A 25,944-nucleotide genomic window follows, 5' to 3' on the forward strand; every position below is an offset into this window, starting at 1 on the left:
ATAGCTCAAAGGCTTATAATGCTTCATTGTCTTTAGGTTACAGTAGAATTCTCCAAAGCATCATGCACACCAATGGCAAAGCATAAATAATTGCATCCAAAACAGTATGTTTAGGAAAAATGGTAAGGCTGCAAGGTAAAGATGTCTCTTTTCAGGAAGAAAGTCTATTCAGGAATCATTTTAAAGTGGGAGTTTGGCATCCCTATGAAGGGTGGAATACTATAATTTGTTCAGGCTTGATTTCCCTTCCCACCCAGTGCCCAGAAGGGTAATGTGGATGTCATAACTGTGGTCCTGATAGATTACAGCACCATGCTCAAACACTTCAGAGATAGCACTACAGTAGACCCTTGTTACTGTAGGCCAACTGCAGTGCTCACTAAAAGGACATTTGTGACTCTCCCATTGAAGAGATAGATGATTATGGTAGGTAGCTCCCAGTATTAGCAATGTAGTCGGAAAAGGTAGTATCACTTGTTAAAACTGCTCTAGCTTTCTTCTAGTGGCAGTTGTGCTAAAAATGTGCATAAAAGTCAGAGTGCAGAAGGGACTTGCTCTAATTGAATGAGCAGACTGCGCTGAGATCCAGGTTTTGTGTAGTGGGTTTCTTCCAAAAAGTCTCCTTGTGGAGAAAGTAATGTTCCAGCTAGTTAGAGGTATTAATGGATTAACTGTAAACCTCAGAGAGACAGTGTCAGGGCTACCCCCCAACTGTGACACCAGTTGTGGAAAGTGGGGTCCTGCAAAATTCCAATTCTCTCTCTCTCTCTCTCTGTGTGCGTGCGTGCGTGCGCGCACGAGAGACCCTCTCCCAAGGGTAGAAGGGACCAAATGAGAGGCTTCACAAGTCAGAGGCTAGCGACCAGCAGGAGTGTGACCAGGTGGGAGCTGCAAACAGGGGGCTGCACACGGTGTAGTTTGCCTGGGAGTTCACCTTGGGGGGAGCCCCATATTAGCATTTGGGGTGAAAGTAACTTACATTTTCTTACAGGTATTTTTCTATTGCATCTCAAGTCTCTGCCAGCTCTTTAAATAGCTTCCTACTGCTTTTTCCACAACTCAGCTAGCTCTGGTCCACCTGTAGTTTTTCCATCATGAGCCTCCAGAGATAATGGTGAGTAGGAACCTTCTGTGTTTAACCATCTTCACTTGAATTCAGACAGAAGCCACTAGTGAGTGAAGGGATGCAGTTAGTACTTCTATGTGAGGTATATGCAAATTCCATTCCTGAACAAATGGAAGACGACATGCATTGTCAGCAACCAAGTGAAGGATCATGTACATTTTTTTAAAAATCACTGTACTTGTTTTAAGCGTCCAACAATTGTTATACTTGTGGTGAGGTATGTCTATTAAATGACCACAAAAAATCATTCCCAAATGCATTTTTAATCAAACTTGTTTAACAATACACATTACCATGTATCCACCACAGGCTTTGTACCAAAAGAGTAGGTTTCATATTTTCAAAAATAAACATATTTGTACTATAAATTCATAAATAGATGAAGGTAAAATATCAAAAATCACTTTAGCATGCAAGCTTGCTTCCTAATTTCCGCATATTCTAAACCATCTGGTCAACATCATAAGAAAATTTAAATACACAATGGTTACTAGTGATAGAAACATGAGACTTCCAGCTTTTTAGAGAAATATTGACAATTAGCAACATATCTGTCATAGTAAGTAAAATTTACTTTATAACACTGGAATTTTCCAACCCTTTCAGTAATTCTGGAATGCAGTGAATGAATTCAATATGAATTAGAACATTTTGTCCCCATGCAAAAGCATTAAGCCAGACTCTTTTGATTACTGTTGATCCCTGGGCCACTGGCTTTTCTGATCATCAGTCATCAAGTGAGGCACTATTACAAAGGACGGAAAAAGCACAGAGCACAATTAGGATCTCAAAAGCATCAGCATGTATCAGTGTGGATTTACAAAGTAACACACTTCCTCTTTTCCCAATATTACAAATAAGCAATCCACCTTTTCCTCATTGTAGGATGAATCCACAACTTTGCTCCAGCTCATCCGCAAACTATAACAAGTGGGCTAGAATCTGATCTCACTATGCTCCTATTTTAGACACTAACAGACTTTAAACAGAAAATTGGCTTTTATACCTGTATTTTTAAAAACGGCTTCAGATTGCATGTACAAGTTTTCATGCCCTGTCTTTCAATGCACAGTTTTTCAGATCTAAATTCTTGCAACCCCATCTGTCCAAAATCACATCCATTATGTCCTCAGATCAATTTATATCACTTGAGGTTATCAAGTGAATCTGAGAATCGCAGGGCAGAATTTCATATGTAAAGCAAGAAAAGAAGCAAAGTTTCATGGCCTCTTGTTCTATTGCAGAAATCTTTAAACTAACCTACACCTAATCTACAGCAGACAGAAATGGATGATAATTTACTGCAAGGTGACTGGCCTTTTGGTGGGTAATTATTAATTATGGAATTGACTTGTTTCAGTATCCCTGCATAAATACATATTAGTCAAAGGGGAGATAAACACATTTCTATCCTTTACTTTCTCACATAGTTTTTCTCTGGGGACCTGGGTGTTCGAATAAAGAAAAGGAAAGTGTTTATTTTACATAATCAATGATCAGAGCTGGTGTTATGGGGCCATGGTCACTACAGCCTTAACTCACCAGGGAAAAGGGAATGGATGGGGCTTAAATATCTTAAACATTTAGTGCCACATATGGGGTTAAACAAATACCAAACTTCAAAACAGGTCCCTTCCCAATTGTTCCTTTTTTCTTAAGCTCTTGTCACATCTTGCCAGTTCTGCAGCACCCCATGGAGTTCCAGGGTAGACAATGCTGGCATTTCTAACATAAAAGAAGTAAGCAGGAAAACATTAACTGAATGGGTGGGGTGCTTAATCCTCAAGTAAAGAATTTTATTCCACTTGTGTTTAAGTCTGTCGTTAAGCTTTGTTAAATAATAGTCCAAGGAAAAATTCTCTTGCATCTGATTGCTCAGGTTTCATATATGTGTTGTGACGTCATCCTGTTTGTTTGCATTCCAGTGTTCCACAAAATCTTAGCAGGAAAAAAAAGTCATTAGTTTTGGGGAAGGACTGCGTGCATGTATGTATGTCACCTAGCATGAGAAGGGACAAACACCAGTTAGAGCACCATCTGAACTTCATGTCCAAAACAGAAACACATCCCTCATAAAAAACAAAACCAACTTTGAAGAGGGCACAAATCTATTTTTATCCTTTGCTACTCCCCCTAAAAGAAATAATGCCCTATCATGATCCTAGCTCCCAAGTATGCACTGGCCACTCTCATTTTACCCTCAAAGACAGTATTCACATGGGCTATGGCTGCACTGTAGCTGTAACTTGAAATAACTTACACAATTTGTGCAACACTTTGTGTAAATTATTTCGAGGTAACTTATTTTGAACTTTGGTGTCATCCAAATGGCACTGAAGTTCAAAATAAGTGGCTCATTCAAATTTTCTGCTACCCCTCTCATCACGAGGGTTAGTGGAAATGGAATACTCCACTCAAAATAGCACTACTATTTTAAGCGAGGTGTTAAGCTCTGGAGTTGCAATTCTGGGATACTTTTGTATCCAGAAATAGCACAATAGGGAGGGTAGCCACATCCATGAATGAGGTTTCCTACCTTGGGGGTTGGGGCATGGTTTAGTGTGAAGAAAAGAGCCCACATTGATCTGGTAAATGGAGGGATCCAGTTCCAGTAAGAAGTTTAATACTAGCTATCCTGAATCCATGCTTATTTTGTGCCAGGGCTTGCCAGGGACCCTGGTATCTCTAGGGATGACAGTTCATAGTCCCAGCACCTCTGGTTTTGCTGCATCAAATCTGAAAATAAAAAAAATGCTTGAGCCCTGGCTCCTCTTTGATTACAACTTAAGTGATGTCCTAAAATACACAGTACACCCTGCATCTGAATGCTTGAAACACTCTATATCATGACTTTCTACCACTTCAAAGGATTTCAAAACTTATGCCAGCTTTGGAGTTCAAGGAGATGTAACGTTACTAGCCCAGTACCATATAAGAACCAGAGACTAGACAGGGTTGCCAGTTTTGGGTGGCCAGATTCCTACCTCATGGTCCATTCCTTGTCATGATGAGGTAGTTTGTGTATCTCAAGGACTCGGAGAGCTATGTGAGTGGGAGCTACAGCTCCTGGAAGGGTCACCCAAACTGGACAGGTCAAAGGGTAGAGACCAGATAAATTTGGATCACCTCTCCCACAAAGTAAAATAGTTAACAACCGTAACTGTAAAAAAACAAAAGTTACAGAAACAAGCAGCTACACAAGTCTTGGAAGTAGCTGACAATCTGGTCAGACTGAGTATGAAGCACGGCAGGGAAAGCCAAAAGGAAGCTACCAGTTTATGACTCTTCTCTCACTCAGAACAACCACCCAATTTGGTATGTGGAATGTTTGGACCATGTATCAAGTGGGGAAGACAGCACATATTGCAGCGGAGATGAAACAGTACAAGTTTGCAGTTTTGGGCTTGTTTGAGACAAGATGGACACAATCTGGGCAGCTATACCTGGCAACAGATGAAACCCTCATCTATTCAGGACATGAAGAGGGTGCACCACACACAGAAGGCGTGGGCTTTATGTTCTCAAGGGAGGCATCTGGTACTTTAATGGAGTGGACAGCAGTATCATCACAGCCAGATTCTACAACAAAGTGCGGAATGTACTAATTTTGCAATGTTATGCACCAACCAATGAAGCAGCTGAGGTGCGGATTGCTAGGCCACACTCAGAAAACCATACAAGTTTCTAGGCAAAAGATGCATGAGTGTAATTGTGGGCAAAGTAATGTCTTGCAATGGATAGCTATCAATTTAGAGTGTGCACAGTACAGTTGTACTTCCTGAGGTCTGTAGGACACATATGTAGCAAACATACAACTAAATGTTGGAAGAGAAGCTTTATGTCCCTTTCCCCCCAACCCCACATCCCATTTACAGATCACCTTCACTATGACTTTAGTGTGTAGTGGTGAAACAACAGCCAAATTTCTCTTGCCTTTGTGACTCAACCCTAGTCTACACTACAAACACACATCAATATAACTATGTTGCTTGGGGTGTGGAAAATCCTGACCAGTGTAGCTATACCAACCTCAGGAAGGCAGCAGCTCTTCACTATGCACTACAGCAAGCAGCTATACTGGTACAGATGGACCACTACAGCCCTGTAAGCACAGTCAAGCCCATATATACTGTGGAACAAATGGCCCAGACCAAGGCTATGGCTGAGGAGTACCCGAAGCAGCTCAGAGCGGGGCTCCACATGTAGCCTTTGAGCTCCCAGAGCTGGAACAGTTGTAAGCTGGCAAGGCCTGCAGAGTATCTGAGTAGCCTAAAGGTCCAATATGAAGCCTAGTCAGGTCTGGAATAACTTAGACCCTTGTAAGATTGCTGGAGAATAGTATCACTCTTGCTCTGTCCCCTTCTTCTATCCATGCATTTTACCTCGTGGCTGCAAGGGGTAGGTGCATTACCACAGACTGCCGGTGTGACTTCAAGTCAGTCTCCCTATGCCTGTGAATTGGGGCAAAACCACATCCCTAAAAATAGGTTGTTCTTAATGATTTTTTTCCTCCCATGTACAGCTGAACTTTTAATGTACAAGTGAATGCTGAAAGTGGTTAAAGCTAAACAATTTCAACTACTCAATAATTAGTCAAATTCTCATTAAATTTGACTTGCATTATGCAAAGTTGCTCCTGTGTATTCATTTTATTGTATACACGCTTACTTTGGGAATGTGAGTGTACATATAACACACACACACCCTCTATATAAATAAAGTAACGTAAAATGGTTGAAAATACCACTACAGAGCCACTGGGGAGCAATACCAGATGACGAGAGACAGCCAGATCCTGTTTTGGACTATAACACTAAATAACTTTTAGATCTTAACGCGGACAATATGCACTGGGGTGACTCACGAAACAGCTTTTTGATATGCTTAAAAATAGTTCTGCCTCAACAACTTATTTCAGCTCTACACAATAATAAAATCTATTGTTTTACTATATCTGATCTTATGCAGCCTTCTAGACAGTGTATTTTTTGCTAGAGAACTCCAGAGGCAATTTAAATAAAAACAACCCTGAAGATCAAATCATTTTGTTAGTCTTTAAAGTGCTACATGACTGCTGTTTTGTATTTTGCCATGAAGTAGAGAGTCAGCTGAAGCAGACTGGCTATCGTTACACCGCACCCTAAACTTAAAATAAAGATACGCAATTTGCACTATGCAAATCGCATACCGTATTTCGAGTTAATTTCAAAATAGGCTATTTCAGCATTTGGCACAGTGCCAAACGTCAAAATATTGTGTTATTTCAAGGCATCTTTTACTCCTCCTGCAATGAGGAGTACAAAGGTGCTGAAATAACGCACCCATTATTTAAAAAAATATTTCAAAATGATGAGTTAATTTCATAGATGCACAGTAGCTATATTGGGATACCTCAGGATCCTGAAATAGATCTGCAGTGCAGACATACCTATACTGTTTATGAGGTTACAAACACTGCAAAATGTGACATGACCACAAATGCAGTAAAACTGATGCCATAACTAAGCGATTTTTCTCCAGTTTTCAGTATTTCAGCTTGTTTCACAAAACATATTATTAGGATTCTATACTAATACACATTTATTTGAAAATAACACAATTATAAATTTGCACACATTTTGCCCATCAAAATGGACTGCATCAGGAACAGGAGATGAATTTAAAAGTTAATTATATCCAAACAAATGAGGGAATAGCACTGTACACATAGAACAAGTATTCTCATTTCAGTGTCTGCCATAGATTTTTTTTTCTCCTTATAAGCTGTGTGGGGCAGAGACAAGTGCCCCTTTTCTGATTCTCTACTGTATCTAGCACACTTCTGGTACCGCCAAACACAAACAATAAATACTATAAAAGTAACAGTAGGTTAAGATCTGCCTAAAACAGCGGTTCACAACCTTTTTTGAGATAGCAACCCCTTCTGACAATTTAGTAAAACTTTGTGACCCAAGGCAATTCAATACTGGGTGGGGGGGACAGAGAGATTCTCCCTGGGGAAAAAGATTATAAATCTTGATTTGCCCCACCCGTAGGCTTAAACCTCTCGCAGCCCCCAAACGGCCCCCCTTCCTACCTCACATGAGCGCCACTGCTGCCCCTGCTGCCCCTTCACCAGGCTGCCCCCTTCATGCAGCTCCCCCCAGCCTTCTTACTCCCTTCCCCCACCTGCAGCGTGGGCAGTTCCCTGCCCTGCCACACAGAAATGGAACTCAACTTAATTGGTTTAATATCTGGATCCCCCCAGCCGGCCATTAAACCAATTAAATTGAGTTCCATTTCAGCCTGGAGCCAGAGGAGTGAGCAGCAGCAGTGACAGGAGCTGCAAATGGCTCCTTAAAAAGCCATATGTGGCTCAGAACGACCAAGCTGGTGACCCTTAGAACATCTAATGGTGACCCATGTTTGGGTCCTGACCCACAGGTTGTGAATCCTGGGCCTAAAACAATTAATGCACAAGTACCCAATAATTTAATGCCTGTATGTTGTCTTGCTCATGTGAACTGCCCGCAAAAGGGCTCTTACCAAATATTTATATCTCAAATTGTGGTTGTATGCTACTGAACCACTCATTTGATGCACATCATTGTAGGTTCCTAACCTGAGATTACCAAGATATAGTTTTGTGCCTATAGTAGGGCCAACTCCTGCTCACCCTCCTAGAACACAATTCTCCTTTTGGTTTCAATAGGATTATGGAAAATAAAGCAACCAGGATTTGTCTCCTACTGCCTGGACTGCATGCTATGGATATGACTTATGGATCTAAGGCTAGCTAAACAGTAAAGTCTACAAAAGGGATTACTGAAAAATATATAAACTGTTTCACAGTGAAATCTATTTCAATACAAAGAGCCATGAGTCTAATGTGGACTATACCATTACTTTCAGCCCCAGGTGATGGGTATAGTATGCTCTGCTGGGGTAGCTGAATCAGTATAATATGAATCCAAACACTGCATCACTGACTGATGGGGCAAATTGAGATAAATGAGGTTCCCCTCTCCATTTCTTTATTCCCAGACATTTTTCTAGGTAGGCCATGCAAACTTCTAGTATGGTGGTTTTTTATTTATTTATTTTTTAAAGTGAGACTACATAGGTGCTCTAAAACTAATGAAGAGCTAACTGGTAATACATTTTGTAATAACTTCTGACTGAAAGCTCTGCAGGTAGATTCCTAAATTTCAGCTGGGCAGTTGAAACATCAACTGAACCATGGCAAAGGATTAAATAAAAAATAAAGTGCTTCATTTATTCCTGTTTGGTTGCTAAGTGTAGATCAATATTAAAAAAATCTCACACATTTATTCTTTCAGATGCTGGGCTCGATTCTGCTTCTATTTATAGTGAATAACTTTCACTAACTGCAGCGGGAGTAGGGTCCAGGTCCTGTTTGGCTCATTTGGACCTAGAATGCTATAGAGGCTCAGTTGTGATCTAAGCAGTTTCAATAATTTTGTTTTTACATGAACATGAAATTTTCCCAGCATGGCTTTTAGTATGTAATTTGGCACCAGTCTTGCAGATAATGAGACTGTGGATTGATGATGTAAGGGCCCATGTGTAGGCACATCAAACTGTTGGCTTGGGGCTCACAGATGTACACTAAAATGTATGTATAATGAATACACGATGACAAGATGCAACAACGTATCAGCTTCTCTACTATGAGCACTTCAGAAATGCTCTATCCAGGCTAAACAGGCTGATGAACAAACAGGAGAGGAGAGGATCGGACATATTTTATATATATATACACATATTAGTACCTCTTCACTAGGAAAAGAATTTTCTTGATGTTTGAGGCCTTTTTTCTAAATGAAACCAACTTTTAACACAATTTTGGGGGTGAAGTATGGAATATGCAGTTTACTAACTAGTATTAAGTTAGTTGCCTGAAGTTTTGGAAAAAACTCTCCAGTGTTTAGTTACTTCTAGGTACTAAGTTCCTCTTATCTTTGGATGCAGGAAACATGGGAGTATCCTGGAAAACTAGCCTATTTAATATCAAAAATTGTATTTGTACCTCACCCTGCATTGCCATATAAAACAGAAATGTGAAGATTAACTTTATGTTTTAAGGCAATTTTATGCTAACAACTATAAAATCTGAAGTCAAGTTTATCTTAAATCATAAGCAAGCCATTTACAAAACAAACCTAATTCTTTAGTCAACTACTTCAGTTTAAAATCAAACCTGAGACTAGAAAATAGTACAAGATTTTCTGCAGAAAAAAAATTTTTTTTGATGAATCAACATTTAAAACAGGGTCCATGAGATTAGCCCTTTCTTAGTTTTCTGACTTTCATGATAGCTGTGGAATGACAATAAACTGTATTTCTGGTAATAACAACCCAAATACGCCCTGTCCTTCTTGGTTAAGGCTTTCAAAAAACAATTCCTGATTTTGGGTGCCTTTTTTTTTTTTTTAATAGGTGCAGCAACCTGGAGCACCATCCTAAGTGTAGGCACTCAGAACTTCTGATAACCAGACTCTTTGTAAGGTATCTGTAGTCAGGCACCCAAAATCACTATTCTGAAAACCTTGGCTTTAAACTTTAGATTTAAAAAAATTCAGCTTCTGTTCCTTTTTAAATCCTTGTTTGTAAAGTGCTTGAAAGCGAAAATCCTGGGACAGTTGCTGGTGGCAGCACTTTCTAACTGCAGACATAACATAAGCTCATAATAAAGAGCTACACTGTGAAGCCAACTACTTAGCTGGGTTATTACATCAATTTTAGTTAATGCAGACTTTTGGTTAACAGTAAAGGAAGATTTTTCTTGCTTGAGATTTGCAAGAAATGAAAAGCAACTGATAACTTGTCGTTGTCAGGGAAGGAGGGAGAAAATCCGAAAGAGCTCAGTATTTTCCTGTAGCTAAGAAATCATATTTCAGACAATCCTTAGCTAACTTGAAATTCACTGTCCCATCAAATGCCCAGGTTGTAGTTAAAGAAGGGGACAGTCACTTGTGCAATGAAACCTCTGTCAACAAAATCTCATGTTAACCACCTGCAAGTGGAACTAACTTTGTATTTGACCAGTTAGGCATACTGCAGCACTCCAAAGTCATTCATGGCTAGCAAAGTCTATTCAAGGCTTCTCCAGTTCTTATTTCCAGTGATGCTATTCTTGAGTTAGGGAATGAAATGAATAAAGCTGAGGGTAAAATCTCTGACACCAATTTGGAAAAGGAATGATTTGCTGTGCAAGTAACAAACAAAATAATGAAACCCTTCCTACACCGAGTGAATTTAAGAAACGTTAAGTTTCATCGGGCTACAGAAGTAGGCAACTGGTGTTACTCAGGCTGATTTCACTATTTGAATGATTTTTTTTTTAATCGGAGCAATAGCCCAGTTGAGCTAGTACCAACAGTATTCAGCAGTCCATGTGCTACATTTCACTCTCAAGAAGAGCGCCTCTATGGTGGTCCAGTGTCTTGAAAAGATGACTGCTGCTTGGTCCTGTGTTCAAAACGATCAAGCATTTTGATACTTACAACACTTTTGCCACAGACACTTTCTAACCTGTCTGTTGTATGTGGTCGCTGGTGGAATGCTGAGAATTTTAAAAACCCTGCGCAAGTTGGCACACTTTTGCCCACTATCCCACACTGAAGGGCTTCTAGGATGTCAGGCATGTGGTGATTTATTGTCTCCTTACTGTTCTCTGCCCTCCAACAAACAGATCCAAAATGCTGCCCTCAGGTTCCTAACACTGAGAAGTTTGCAGCAAAGAAAATAGTGGGAGCAAATACAGAGTAAATGTCAAGGAAGGTTGAATTTAGATCTAAAAGTCAACCAAGTGCATATTTTAAAAGTAAAAAAAAAAAAAAAAAAAAATCTTGATTGCAGTGGTGTCTAACTTCTACAGAAATGCTGCTGGTCTCTCAGGAGGAGGATACAGCTACGGTGCTACTCAATCCTAGAGAGGGAGACAGCCCTCTAAATTCCAGTAAAGGCATGGATATCACCTAGTTTTTATCAGCAGCCACACCCCCAGCCTTCTGCTATATCTTTGCTGTCAAGTTTGATGCTGTCTGTATTTTTCTCATTGAACATGGGGCCTCCATGCCTTATCATGAGCTCCATTGCCATCTTCACAAAAGCTTCTTCCACATTGCTGGAGTCTTTTGCAGATGTCTCTATGGCACAGATGATATCGTAATGTTCAGCCAGATTCTGAGCCTCCTCCAGCTGAACCTCTCGAAGGTCACTTAAATCAGACTTATTTCCTGGCAGAAGAAAGTGAAATGGTTTACATATTAATTTTTTTTAAACAATCCCTTGTCTCTGTGCAAACGTTCAGGAAGGGGTGTGAAAAAGCCAGAGACTTTCATGAGGCAAGAATAATGGGCCGATGGTCAAAGCCAAAACTGTTCCTGGAGTGGGGCTGGGAAGATAAAAGTGCAAATGAGAGCAAGCTAGTGGTAGCCACCAAGAACTGGATGCAGAACTCTGATCCATTACATTGTACGCAGTTAAACTAACACTCTCTCTTTGTACTCTAAACACCCCAGGATTAAATTGGAGTCCTACATGGCAGTCATGGTGATACAGTCATTGCCTTTGAGACATGAAATTACACACAGAGACTGGCTTTTCAAAGACTGGGTATGCAATCATGTGCCTAGCACGCAACTTGCACGTACAACCGCAGAAAATGAAAACCCAGATCAAGTGTGCAATGACACAGGCATTTTCACCCATGCCTGACTTCGAAATTCAGATCTAAAAGAAGAAGATTATACAGTGAGTGACGTCAGAGAACACAAGCCCAAGCAGGGTTAATTAAAAGTGAAGAGCAAAGGAAACCTCTTATCAGTCATAAAATGAATTCAAGAAATTTAAATTTCCAGGAACTCTTTTTGTTGCCTGCTCTGTGCCTAGTTCAATATGGCGCTGCTCTGTGCCTAGGGCCTCTAACTGACATGTAATACAATGTAGGGTGTAGTGAGCAAGAGTGGCTGTTCACTGCACAAAAGGGGGAAGAACCCCTCTCTGAACCCTGGTGGGCAGAACCCAGCCCCACACCCTCAGCTGGTATGTGGGGGGGACTATCTGTGTAAAAGCCCCAGCCAGAAGCCCAGTTGGGCTCTAGCCACCCAAGGAGCCAGATGCTGATCTTGAGCTCTGAGGATGGGAAGCTGAAGACTGGCCTAGAGAGCCAGGCTCAGAGCTAGACTTCACCAAGGAAGAGCTATTAGCTGCTACAGAGATCCTGCTCTACCCAAACCCAGAGGAACTTGAGCAGGTACCCAGCAAAGTATGATCTAAGTGGGGAGTTTTGAAAGTGGCCCAGGGATAGCTAGGTCAGTGTGTTGTAGTGTGGATGCCCTCTGACCCTAGCAGTAGATCACTCTGTGGCCAATAGGGTCCTGGGCTGCAGTGCAGCTGAGTTGGTGGGGCTGTGCCCACCGCTACGCCTAAGCTGTGGGTGGCGGTCTGCCCCCTCACCATTCTAGACACATGCCTCGGTCTCTCAGCCCACTTTGCAAGGACACTCACCCAAACTGGTCTGTGTTTGCTGCCTTACCCTGACCCAGGGCATGGGCCTTGCAAGGCCCAAACACTGTCCTGTGCCCCAGGACTACACCTGTGCTGGCTGACAGTCCTGAGCACTGTCCTGTGCCCCAGGACTAAGCCTTTGCTGGTTGAATGGGAAAATGGCACATGCTGGACTGAAGACTTGACTGAAGAAATACAGATTCAAGTACAAAATATACTCCCCAAAAGTAACGTATTTAAACAACAAGAAGGTAGGCTGGCAGTCCCAAAGTGAGCCCCTTACAATTTGTAAATAAACATGTATGATGCACCAGTGATATCTAACCATGAGAAGGTAAACCCCTGAGTTTAGAATCTTGTTTCTGACAGAGGTGTCCACTGAGCATTTTTTTAACCTTATTATGACTCTTGTGACTTCTATAAAAGAAGGATAAAACTTACACCTGCCTCACAGAGGTGGTTTGTGTTTGCACTGTGTTTTGATGCTGTCTAATTTTATTTGAGTTCCTCACTCATCCAGAAAAGGATTAATTTTCCAAACTCACCAATCAGTAACTGCACTATGTTGGAACCAGCATACTTTCTCACATCCTCAATCCAGCGAGGAATGGACTGGAAGGAGCTTCTTTTGCTGATGTCGTAAGCTAGGATTGCTCCATTGGCACTTCGGTAGTAGCTCTGTGTGATGGTTCGGAATCTCTCCTGGCCTGCTGTGTCCCAGATCTGCAGCTAAACACAAATAAAACATGTTGTGAGATACTGGCTCTTAACTCATTGGGAACTTGCTTTGCTTTTGAAGCTAAGTCCTGTCCTCCTGACTGAAATGCAGCTGGATCAGTATTTAAACACACACCAGAGTTCTGCTGTGTAACACGGAAGGAATTGTTTCAGTGACCTTACAGAAAATCTATTCATAAATGTAGTAGTGCTTTTAAAAATTTGTCTTTAAAAAAATTGGGTCCCTTAGCTGAGATGAGAATTATGTAGTCAGGGTAACATTGTAAAATGTGGCTGTCTAACGCTAGCATCAAAATCCATAATCAGGCACATATGCAAAAGAAAACTCATTTTTAGGGGTACTAGTATTTCCAACTCCCAGTGAAGTCTTTAGGAGCTCAAAGTATAGAGTACTTTGAAAAATCAAGCTACTTTTTGCTAGGGTAACTAAATATTTTACCTAAAAATCTTCCCTCTATACAACTAGGAAGATAAAGAGTGTCCCAGAACTGAATGTTTCTCAGTCATCTTCACTTAGGAAGCTGCAGTGACTGTATACACAGATACACAGATATAGGTTTAGGACCGTCTAAATCAAGAGTGGGGAAAATACTGCCTGTTGGCCAGATCTCTCTAATAGCCACTGATAGAGCTATCCCCCATGAATTTATCTAGTTCTTTTTTAAACTCTATCATAGCCTTGGTCTTCACAACATTCTCTGGCAAGGAGTTCCACAGGTTAACTGTGCGTTGTGTGAAGAAATATTTGTTTGTTTTAAACCTGCTGCCTATTAATTTCATTTGGTGACCCCTAGTTCTTGTGTTGTGAGGAGTAAATAACAATTCCTTATTTATTTTCTCCACAATCAATCATGATTTTATACACCTCTATCATATTCCCCTTTAAGCATCTTTTTTTCCAAGCTAAAAGTCCCAGTCTTATTAATCACTCCTCATATGGCAGACATTCATATCCTTGATCATTGTTGTTGCCCTTTTCTGAACCTGTTCCAGTTCCAATAGATCTTTTTTGAGATGGGGTGACCACATCTGTGCACAGTATTCCAGATGTGGATGTACCAGGGATTTATATACAGGTAATATGACATTTTCTGTCTTATTATCTATTCCTGTCTTAATGATTCCCAACATTTTGTTAGCTTTTTTGACTGCCACTGCACACTGAGTGGATGTCTTCAGAGAACTATCCACGACTCCAAGATCTCATTCTTGAGTGGTAACAGCTAAGCCAGACCCCATCATTTTATATGTATAGTTGGGATTATATTTTCCAAAGTGCATTACTTTGCATTTATCAACATTGAATTTCATCTGCCATCTTCTTACCCAATCACACAATTTATTAAGATCCTTTTGTGGCTCTCCACAGCCTGCTTGGGACTTAACTATTTGGAGTAGTTTTGTGCCATATGCAAATTTTGCCACCTCCCTGTTTATCCCTTTTTCCACATAATTTATAAATATGTTGAATAGGACTGGTCCCAGTACAGACCCCTTGGAAGACACCACTATTTTCTCCTCTCCATTCTGAAAACTGACCATTTATTCCTACCCTTTGTTTCAGATCTTTTAACCAGTTACCAGTCCAAGAGAGGACCTTCCCTCTTATCCCGTGATAGTTAACTTTGCTTAAGAGCCTTTGGTGAGGGACCTTGTCAAAGGCTTTCTGAAAATCTAAGTACACTATATCCACAGAATCCCCCTTGTCCACATGCTTGTTGACCCTTTCAAAAAATTCTAATATATTGGTGACGCATGACTTCCCTTTACAAAAGCCATGTTGACTCTTCCCCCAACAAATTATGTTCATCAATGTGTCTGACAATTCTGTTCTTTACTAGAGTTTCAATCAATTTGCCCGGTACTGAAGTCAGACTGATTGGCCTGTAGTTGCCAGGATCACTTCTGGAGCCCTTTTTAAATATTGGCATCACATTAGCTATCCTCCAGTCATCTGGAATAGGAGATGATTTAAATGACAGGTTACACAGGTCTGCAATTTCACTTTTGAGTTCTTTCAGAACTCTTGGGTGAATACCATCTGGTCCTGGTGACTTATTACTGTTTAGTTTATCAGTTTGTTCCAAAACCTCTTCCAATGACACCTCAATTTGAGACAGTTCATCAGATTTGTTACCTGAAAAGAATTGCTCAGGTTTAGGAATGTCCCTCACATCCTCAGCCTGATGCAAAGAAATCATTTAGTTTCCCTGCAATGGCCTTATCACCCTTGAGTGCCCCTTTAGCATCTCGATCATCCAATGGCCCTACTGGTTGTTTAACAGGCTTCCTGCATCTGATGTACTTAAAAAAATTGTTGCTATTACTTTTTGACTCTCTGGCTAGCTGTTCTTCAAATTCTTTTATGGCCTTCCTAATTACATTTTTACACTTCACTTGGCAGAGTTTATGTTCCTTTCTATTTTCCTCACTAGGATTTAACTTTCTTTTATAAAGGATGCTTTTTCTTCTCTCACTGCCTGTTTTACTTTATTGTTTAACCACGGTGACACTTTTTTGGTTCTCTTACTATATTTCCTAAATTGGGGTATACATTTACGTTGAGCCTCTATTATGGTGTTTTTAAAAAGTTTCCATGCAGCTTGTAGGGATTTCACTTTAAGTACTGTGCCTTTTAATTTCTGTTTAACTAACTTCCTCATTTTTGTGTAATCCCCCTTTCTGAAATTAAATACTATAGTCTTGGGCCACAGTAGTATTTTTCCAGCCACAGGCATATTACATTTAATTATATTATGGTCACTATTACCAAGAGATCCAGAAATAGTCACCTCTTGGACCAGATCCTGTGCTCCACTTAGGACTAAATGAAGAATCGCCTCCCTTTTGTGGCCTCCAGGACTAGCTGCTTCAAGAAGCAGTCATTTAAGGTGTCAAGAAACTTTATCTCAGCTTCCCATCCTGAGGTGACATGTACCCAATCTACATGGGGACAGCTGAAATTCCCGATTATTATTGTTTTTTTTTTTTTTTTGATAGCCTCCCTAATGTCCGTGGGCGTTTCACGGTCACTATCAACATCCTGGTCAGGTGGTTGGTACTATAACCCTACCATTATATTATTACAATTCAAGCATGGGATTACTATCCAGAGAGATTCTGTGATACAGAATATTTATGATTAATTTATGATTTTTACTTCATTTTATTTTACACTTTCTTTAACATATGGTGCCACCTCCCCTCCAGCATGACCTGTTCTCTCTTTCTGATACATTTTGTACCCTGGTATTACTGTGTCCCATTGATTATCCTCATTTCACCAAGTTTCTGGGATACCCATTATATCGATATTGGCATTCAATATGAGGCACCCTAGCTCACCCATCTTATTATTTAGACTTCTATCATTTGTATATAAGCATTTTAAGAATGTGTCACACTTTAGCAGCCTGCCATTACATGATGTAATTCAAAGCGACTCTGTTATACTTGACTGTTCCTCATCAGATACCACCTGTTTTTTATCATGTTTTATCCTCTCCGCCTTACTAGGACACAGAGAATCTCCAATAAGAGATCCTGCCCCAAGGGATGCCACCATCCGAACCACATGCGCCTCCGTACCTGTTGGCTTTCCCCCAGCCCTTAGTTTAAAAACTGTTCTACGACCTTTTTTAACTTTAAGTGCCGGCAATCTGGTTCCATCTTGGTTTAGGTGGAGCCCATCCTTTCAGTACAGGCTCCCCCTTTCCCAAAAGCTTCCCCAGTTCCTTATAAATCTAAACCCCTAGTCACTTAGTATCAGAGGGGTAGGCATTAGTCTGTATCTGCAAAAACAACAAGAAGTCTTGTGGCACCTTATAGACAAACAGATTATTTTGAAGCATAAGCTTTTGTGGGCAAAGGCTCACTTCGTCAGATGCATTTAATGTAGATTCCAGGGTCAGCTCTTAAATATGCAGACTCACAAAAAGAAGGGAGTCCCAACCAAGAGGAAGGCCAGAGCTGACAAGGTTAATTCATTCAGTGAGGATATGGCCCTCTTCCAGCAGCTGATGTGGAGGTATAAACACCAAGAGAGGAGAAACTGCTTTTGTAGTTGACCAGCCATTCCCAGTCTTTATTCAATCCTTGATTGATGGTGTCAAATTTGCAAATGAATTGTAGCTCTGCAGTTTCCCTTTGGAGGCTGTTTGTGAAGTTTTTTGTTGCAGGATGGCTATTTTTAAATCCGCTACTGAGTGTCCAGGGAGATTGAAGTGTTCTCCTACAGGTTTTTGTATGTTACTGTTCCTGATATCTGATTGTGCACATTTATTCTTTTATGTAGAGACTGTCCAGTTTGGCCAGTGTATCTGGAACAGGGGCGTTGCTGGCACACAATGGCATATATTACATTAGTAGATGTGCAGTGAATGAGCCCCTGATTGGGTGGTTCATGTGGTTAGGTCCTGTGATGGTGTCACTGATGTAGCTATGTGGGTATAGCTGGTACCGAGCTTTGTTGCTGAGTTAGAGCCACTGTGGTGTGGTATATAGCTGCTGGTGAGAATTTGCTTCAGGTTGGTGGGCTGTCTGTAGGTGAGGACTGGCCTACCTCCCAAGGTCTATGAGAATGAGAGATCATTGTCCAGGATGGGTTGTAGATCACTGATGATGCGCTGGAGAGGTTTTAGCTGGGGGCTGTAGGTGATGGCCAGTGGTGTTCTGTTAATTTCATTGTTGGGCCTGTCTTGTGGCAGGTGGCTTCTGGGTACACAGCTGGCTCTGTCAATATGTTTCTGCACTTCTTTAGGTGGGTACTGTAGTTTTAGGAATCCTTGATAAAGATCTTGTATGCGTTTCTCTGTCTGAGGGATTGGAACAAATGTTGTTGTACCTTAGTGACTGGCTGTAAACAATGGATCATGTGGTGGGCCCTGGATGGAAGCTGGAGGCATGTAGGTAAGCAGAGTGGTCTGGGTGTTTCTGGAAGTGATCCAGGAAGTGGCTCTCTTGTGTAGACCGGTCCAGGCTGAGGTTAATGGTGGGATGGAAACTGTTGAAATCACAATGGAACTCTTCAAGAGCCTCTTTCCCATGGGTACAGATGATGATGATGATGTCATCAATGTAGCACAAGTAGAGGAGGGGCGCTAGGAGATGACAGCTAAGGAAACATTGTTCCAGGTCAGCCATAAAACTGTTGGCATATTGTGGGGCCATGCGGGTGCCCACAGCGGTGTCACTGATTTGAAGGTATAAATTGTCCTCAAATCTGAAATAGTTGTGGGTGAGGACAAAGTCACAAAGCTCTTCCACCAGTTGCGCCATGGCATCATCAGGGATACTGTTCCTAACAGCTTGAAGTCCATCTTCATGTGGGATATTGGTGTAAAGGGACTCTATGTCCATGGTGGCCAGGATGGTGTTTTCAGGAAGGTCACCAACATATTGTAATTTCCTCAGGAAGTCAGTGGTGTCTCAAAGACAGCAGGGAGGGCTGGTAGCGTAGGGTCTGAGTAGAGAGTCCACATATCCAGACAATTCTGTAGTGAGAGTGCCAATGCCTCAGATGATGGGGTGTCTGGTATTTCCAAGTGTATGGATCTTGGGTAGTAGATAGAATAAATCTAGCTGGGGCTTCTACCAGTTTCCATCTCCCAGTATGAAGAAAGAGGTGTTTATTAATGTCAGATTTAATTCACAGTTTTATAAATTTCCAGACAAAATAAATTGCTGTTAGGTAACCTCAGGGAATTTGTACCACACTAAGTGATAACTGAACAGAAACTAAGCAAAGTTTGCTACTATGCTAATAATGATTTGCAGATTTGTACTTATTTCTGCCAAGTGTTTTCTATTGCTCACACAAAACAAACTGTTTTACTGATGGGAGTGTTACCATTTATTTCAATAGGCAGCAGCTAGACCAATGCTGAACACTCGTAAAATCACACCATCTGTCCTAATGGATTTTAATCTGGTTAGAAGGGATACTGTTAAGTCTTACATATGACAACACTTAACCATGCTGAATTGGGCTCCCTGGCACTGTTGTTCCTAGCGATGGAGCCTAGGTTTTTCCATCTTACTGAGAGCTGCCAGGAAAAAAAAAAATCAGATGAAATGTTCAGCAGAAGCTATTTGATTTTTGGCAACATTCTTGTCAGGCAGGGCTCAACTGGTTTCCTGCCAGTTGCCCGCCTGGCTAGTGCTTAATTTGTAACACACGAGGTGCCAAGGCTCAAGCAATTTTTTTTTTAACTTTCATAACGGATGCAGCAAAAACTCAGCAGTGTCAGGACTATGGACTGCCAAATCAAGAGGTGCTAAGGCTCAGCCCTAGCAAGTCTTGACACAAACTGAACACTGCACGTGGCTAGACAGCAACTTGCCTGCATTGGAGCTGGCTGAGGGAGGCAGGAGACAGAAGAGAACTTCCAGCATCAGCAGACAGCCCTGGAGCTGAGATTGCATTCCCTTTCATTAAGAATATGCTATAAAGGCAGATTAAACATAAAAGGCAGTGAAGGAAAAAAGCAAAAACAATGGGAAGTCCTGTGGCACCTTATAGACTAACAGAATTTTTCGAACATAAGCTTTTGTGGGCCAAGCAGATATCTTCCAGATGCCTAGAGGGACACAAGCTTTGGGTCACAGAATCTCATTTTAAAGTTTGTTGCTGGTAGAAATAAAATTGAAGATTGTTCAATCTTATGTTCATTTCTCCCCTGCCAACTCTGATCAGCAAAGGCCCAGTAGGGTGGGGAGTACATCTTTCAAAGCCCAACTTGGAAATGTTTCTGGAAACCCTAAATAATTGCAGTTAAGACATGGAATATCCTAAAAAGCAAAGGGAATTAATTTTTAAATAAGTTTTTTTGAACTCTCAACCCAAAATCATATTGGCTTATGCTCCACTGTATTGTGATACTACTACTGCCATGATAGAGACTAAATCTTTATGGTCGTGTCTACACAAGCCCCAAACTTCAAAATGGCCACGCAAATGGCCATTTTGAAGTTTACTAATGAAGTGCTGAAATGCATATTCAGCGCTTCAATCGCATGCGGGCGGCCGCAGCACTTCGAAATTGATGTGCCTCGCCGCCTCGTGGCTCGTCCCGACGGGGCTCCTTTTTGAAAGGACCCCGCTTAGTTCGAAGTCCCCTTATTCCCATGAGCTGATGGGAATAAGGGGACTTTGAAGTAGGTGGCGTCCTTTCAAAAAGGAGCCCCGTTGGGACGAGCCGTGCGGCGGCGAGGCGCGTCAATTTCGAAGTGCTGCGGCCACCCGCATGCTAATGAAGCGCTGAATATGCATTTCAGCGCTTCATTAGTAAACTTCAAAATGGCCATTTGCGTGGCCATTTCGAAGTTTGGGGCTAGTGTAGACGTAGCCTATGTGATATGAATCTTTAGGGCACCCTGTAGTTCTGAGAAGGACTTTTAAAGATGAGTGTGTGTACTAAAGGTTATAAAAATTTTTCAATACTTCTCATAAATGCATGATTCGCTAAATCAATCCCCAAAAAAACTGACCACCTACAAGACCCCTATGGATAAAGTGCAATCAATAGCAAAAATCCCCAGTCACCGTGAAGTTCAAGCAGCATAGAAGTTATCTGGTATGACCATGTGAATAGCCAAACAATTATTTCAATCACGTGTAGTAAATGTCCCCTTGATTTAGGGTATTCTGTACAATTAGTCTACCTTCTCAAAAATCCTTTCGGGTTATCTTTTCAAAATGGAAAAACTGCAATATCTTTCATGATCTCACTGGAAACGTGTTACAGTAGAAGTGCCAGATAATTAAACGTGCCAGACACTGTAGCAGGTTACGTGAGCATGCTGGTTATCTGAATCCCAGCTCACACAGCTTTTACTGTAATCTATGATATGTGTCACAGCACATGTCTAGGATTGTTTACTCTCAAGCTGTGAGAAACTGTGCTTATATAGTCGGAATAAGAAATCTTCCCTGCCCTTGCAGGAATAATCACAAACTACACTGAAACCAAGTATGTGAGGCCTATGAGTTTCATGATGTCCCATTTAATTCCAAGTTGTGAGTTGCTGTCGTCATCATCATCACCAACCGTGGGTTCAGCAAATATTGTTGTCTGATGCCTCTCTAACTATTTCCTTCCATCTTCCCTGTACATTGAGGAGTGGCTTATTTTCTTTAGACTAGCTCTGCACCAATCTACTATATCATCTACCCATTCTATAAAATGCCTCCCCATTCTCAACCTCCTCTAACATGCCAAACAAGCCTATTTAGATTAGATACAACCATCCTCAAGAGTTGAATGCCTCTACGTTAAGTTTTGAGTTCAGAGCTGGGTCCAAACTTCACACCTAGCCACTGTCTCTATAGGCCAAACAAAACACCAACATCTGGGAACGTTCAGATCTGTAGCTCCACCTCTAATTCAGACCAAAATGTAGAGCCAACTATGGTATATCTACTAACTACTAGTAAACATGACTAAATACACATTGTAGATTAATTTGTGTGCAATAATGCCTATTAGTGCTGAATGAGAGATTCTTTTTCTTTTATCGTCCATATTTCTGCAATACCTAGAATACAGTTTAGTGCCTGAACTGGAGCTGCCCAGTTCTCAGTGCCCCTCTCAGAGATATCTGGCACAAGACAGCATTTGTCATTTTGTATGTGTCTGACATTTAAACTGAGCCAAGTTTCAAAGAGAGGGGAAAACCCTACTACTGAGTTGGTGAAAACAAGAACAAGGAACTAATACAAGACTTTAAAAAAAACAAAAACCAAAATGGTACTTTTTTGCAGGGTGGCTTGAAACCACAACTGCTTACTCCAGCTGTTCAGACAGAACTGGAAAGAGAGACAAAACACCTGCAAAGGAAGTAAATATACTGAGCTTTGAGTTGTCCATAGAAACCTTCTCCCTCACAAGTTCCTCTCCCCTCTTTCCTATAACTTTGAGCATTCTCTTTTGCTACCTTTTTCCTGTTGGTAGGACTGGTGCTCATGCTGCTTACCAAAGTTACTCTGGAGGAAGAAGAGTTGATTAGAAGCCCTGAGTCCCTAACTTGACACGTAGCAAAAACAAAATACAATTGTAATTGCCATATTTATATAACACTTTCATGCTAATGAGGAACATAATATAGGCTGTGACCAAACTGAGCTCTTTGCTTGGCCCCTGGGGGAAAGGGAAGGAAATGAGCAAATATGGCTACATTCCAATGTTTTCTCTAACTTTTTCCATCCATGCGTGGAATAATTTTTATCTGCACCAAGGCATGTGCAGATGTGCATCATCAGTAGAAAAACATGCTGCTAGCTGTGGGCAGTCTGCAAATCAAGTGCATAGCATCTCTCCTGGATGGTCACTGAAGCACTCCATTTACAGGGAACACTGCGGAATGCTTCCTAAATTTTGGGGCAAACCCATCCACAGCAATTCCAGGCCCCTGGCAGAACAAGGGCCCCCACAAACGCACTAGCTACATCTGTGCAGATGCAGACCACCTTCCACACATGCCTGCTTGACTACCTTTGCTGCTGCCAGACTATGGCTGTGTCTATACTACATTCCCCTTTTGAAAGGGGACTGCAAATGTGGCCAATCAGAACTGCAAAGGAGGAGCTGATTTACATACAGTGTGACTCATTTGCATAATGGTGGCTACTTGCTGTTCCAAAAGTGCTGTTTTTGGGGAAAACACAAGCAGCATGGATGCGGTTCCTTTGAAAACAAACCCCACATTTTCAAAAGAACCCTTCTTCCTGAAAAATACGAGAAGTGTGCTTTTGAAAGCAGGGTTTCCTTTTGAATGAACCTTGCCCACACAGCTGTTTTGGCTTTTGAAAAGAGCTGTTCCGGAACAGCCAGTGGCCGCCATTATGCAAATGAGGTGCATGATATGTAAATCAGTGCCTCATTTGCATTTCCAACTGGCTGCATTCGGAGTGTAATGTGCTGCGGCTGTACCTTCCCTCTTCTGAATTGCTATCAGACATGGTCTGTCACTTCTATGCTATGGAAACAAGGGGTTCCTTTCCAACAGACAAGCATGTCAGTTTTGTGTGGCACCTGTACTGCTCACACAGCTGAAATACAGGGGATGGAGAAAAGATCAAAATTAAGGACTATGAACCATTTGTAGAAAAGGGACTCTCACAGTGGTTTGGTGTGAGTTTCCTTACATATTGGGATCTCAAGATCACACACAACCTCAGTCTGGGATCTGAAATTCAAGCTCCTGTGTTATCACCAGTAATCAGAACTGACAGAATGTGTTGAAGATTCTGCAATGTGAGATGTTACCACAAACTAGTCCAGTTCACTGTGCCGTAGTTGTAAATGGAATTAGGGTAAATTTATTTTTGTCACATGCACAATATGCAGTAGATCTTTAGAGTAAAAAACAAAAACAAAACAAACAAACAAAAAAAACCCCAAGTCTCACTTCCGAGCACACAAACACTTGTCACAGTGTGTGCGAACTTGCACAAGGATCTCAGCACCGCACTCGGAAACGAAGCCAGCTCTGCCGCCCGCAGCGCAGCGGTTTCACGGAAGCCCAGGGAACGTGTGCGTCCTGTCTGTCGGGATTTCACTGCCCGGGGAGAGGCGGAGTGAACAGGCGTGAGGCAGTTTCATGGCACTGCTGCGTTTGCTGCCAGCTGGGATGTCCTCTTCTCTCCCCGCCCTCCAGGAACGGCGCTGGCTTCCCCGTGGGAGCAGCTTACGTGACAGCCGCCCCACGGGCTCGAGCGCTCTTCTCCCCTTCGCTCAGGTAACCGCAGTCTGCCTCCCTCCCGCTGCCCACGCAGGAGTCCTGCCTGCCCGTGCCCGCCTGGCTGCCGCCAGGGCTCCCGGGGCCTTAGGGCCCAGCATGGGACGGTCCCTCTCCGGAGCTGCCCCCTGCCCGCAGGCTGCCCCCGGCCGTGCTCCGGCTCACCTTGACGCGCTTGCCCTGGATCTCCAGGCTCTTCATGGTGAAGTCCACGCCGATGGTGCTGCCCTGGCGCTCGGCGAAGACCCCGGTCTTGAAGCGCTGCACCAGGCAGGTCTTGCCCACGCTGGCGTCCCCGATCAGCACCAGCTTGAAGAGGAAGTCGTAGCTCTCCTCCGGGTCCGGGCCGGGGCCCGCCGCCCCCTGCGCCGGGGGGCCGGGCATGGCCGCGCCGGGCTCGCCTCCCTCGCCCTCCGCCGCAGGGAGCCGGGCTCTGCGCAGCGCCCCCCGCTCCGGGCCGGGCCTCGCCGGGGACCCGCCTCTGCGCCCGCCCTCGCTGGCATGGCCCGTCAGATGGAGGCCGGAGCATGCTCGGCAGCGAGCGCCCGCCTCCCGCCTCCCGCCGCCGCCGCCGCCGCGGGGAGAGCGAGCAGTGGCGGGCTGGCGCTGGCAGGCCCGCGGAGAGAGCAGCCCTGGCCTTGAGCCCAAGCGGCAGCTGAGCCCGCTGCTGGCAGAAGGGAGCAGCCGCCTGCTTGGGCCCTGCCTGAGCCGTGTGCTCCTCCCTTCCCGGGGGCTACCAGCTCCCAGGCCTAGTTGGTGCTTTGGAGAGTGAGCCCACGTGCCTCGCGGGGCATGAAGCTGGGGAGGTGGCCGCACCAATCGCATTTCTGATTGGAGCTGTGGGAGCGGCAAGGCCCAGGCCCCGGCCCCATGGAGCCAGGCGTTGCACTCACACAGAAGGGAGAGCTGGCCCCCCTCCTCAAAGTCAGTGCATGGCCATGACCACTTGCTTACTGGCTTGCGAAAGTGGGCCACAGTCTTGGCTGGTAGACTAAATATGGTGCTGTGCCCATTCGCATCAGCAGACGATAGAGCCCTAGTTTGTTTTTATTTTTAAAGTAATTCAGAGGCTCAAGTGGGAGAGTGATTGCTAGAACATGAGGGGAAACACCATTTAATTTTGAATGCACATTACTGTTTGTCTGAGTTCCCAAACACTATTGATAAATCACACCATACTGTTTTACACCATTCACTGCTGGGTCATAATGGAAATAATAGATGTTTGTAAAAAGATATTTTCACCAGGAAAAGTCAAATTTATATAACTACAGCCAAACAGTAGCTCCATCAGAAGGGAATAGCAATTTTTGATCCTTAAAACACAGGGAGCAAATAGTGCTGCCCCTTGCACAAGAGCAGAGGTGATGAAAAGCTGATTGCATATGACAAAAGTGTATAAGAAACAGTGTCCCAACGTTATCATTGGCTCAGGTCCTGAGGGTGTGATTTTTGAGGGAAGCCTGCAAAATGCTTCAGAAATTGGACTATAATTGAGAATAAGCAAGGGGTGCTGCCCATCCATAAGATATTATATCACCTCAGCCAGGTGCTGAGGAAATAGGAAAGCCAGATGCAATTTCTGACAGTATTCACTATCACAAACAATATCCACTGAATCAGGTCTGAGCAGGAGGCATTTTTGACGAGGGTGCAAAAACAAAATATATAACCAGAGGCAAAAATCTGGTTAAGGTTGTCATTCTGATGCTGCACCTGGCGTCTGCCCTTGCTAACCCAGCCTTCCTGCCATTATCAAGCACCTAGCTCAGTGCTGCCTTGGTCTTTACATCACCCTTGACCATTCTTCAAATCTGTCACCTCACTGC

General features: G+C 42.7%; 1 protein-coding gene across 1 annotated transcript; it reads right to left on the reverse strand.

Annotated features, from left to right (window-relative positions):
• Window positions 1-7,275: 7,275 nt before the first annotated feature.
• RAB43 (RAB43, member RAS oncogene family) lies at window positions 7,276-24,615 on the reverse strand. The gene is made up of 3 exons (XM_075004887.1): window positions 24,281-24,615; window positions 13,186-13,369; window positions 7,276-11,367 (listed from the first exon to the last, which is right to left on the reverse strand). The coding sequence occupies exons 1-3, from the start codon at window positions 24,497-24,499 to the stop codon at window positions 11,117-11,119; spliced, it is 654 nt and encodes a 217-aa protein (XP_074860988.1). The 5' UTR covers window positions 24,500-24,615; the 3' UTR covers window positions 7,276-11,116.
• Window positions 24,616-25,944: the final 1,329 nt, after the last annotated feature.

The sequence above is a fragment of the Carettochelys insculpta genome, chromosome 11 (genome assembly GCF_033958435.1).
Source record: "Carettochelys insculpta isolate YL-2023 chromosome 11, ASM3395843v1, whole genome shotgun sequence".
Taxonomy (NCBI): domain Eukaryota; kingdom Metazoa; phylum Chordata; order Testudines; family Carettochelyidae; genus Carettochelys; species Carettochelys insculpta.

What these genes read in the sequence shown, in the direction of transcription:
- RAB43 (XM_075004887.1), bottom strand. Translation starts at nt 24,499, where the DNA reads ATGCCCGGCCCCCCGGCGCAGGGGGCGGCGGGCCCCGGCCCGGACCCG. An exon ending in TCCAGGGCAAGCGCGTCAAG is followed by an intron (nt 13,370 to 24,280) that starts GTGAGCCGGAGC and finishes ATTTGTGTTTAG; the next exon opens with CTGCAGATCTGGGACACAGC. An exon ending in CATAGTGCAGTTACTGATTG is followed by an intron (nt 11,368 to 13,185) that starts GTGAGTTTGGAA and finishes TTCTTCTGCCAG; the next exon opens with GAAATAAGTCTGATTTAAGT.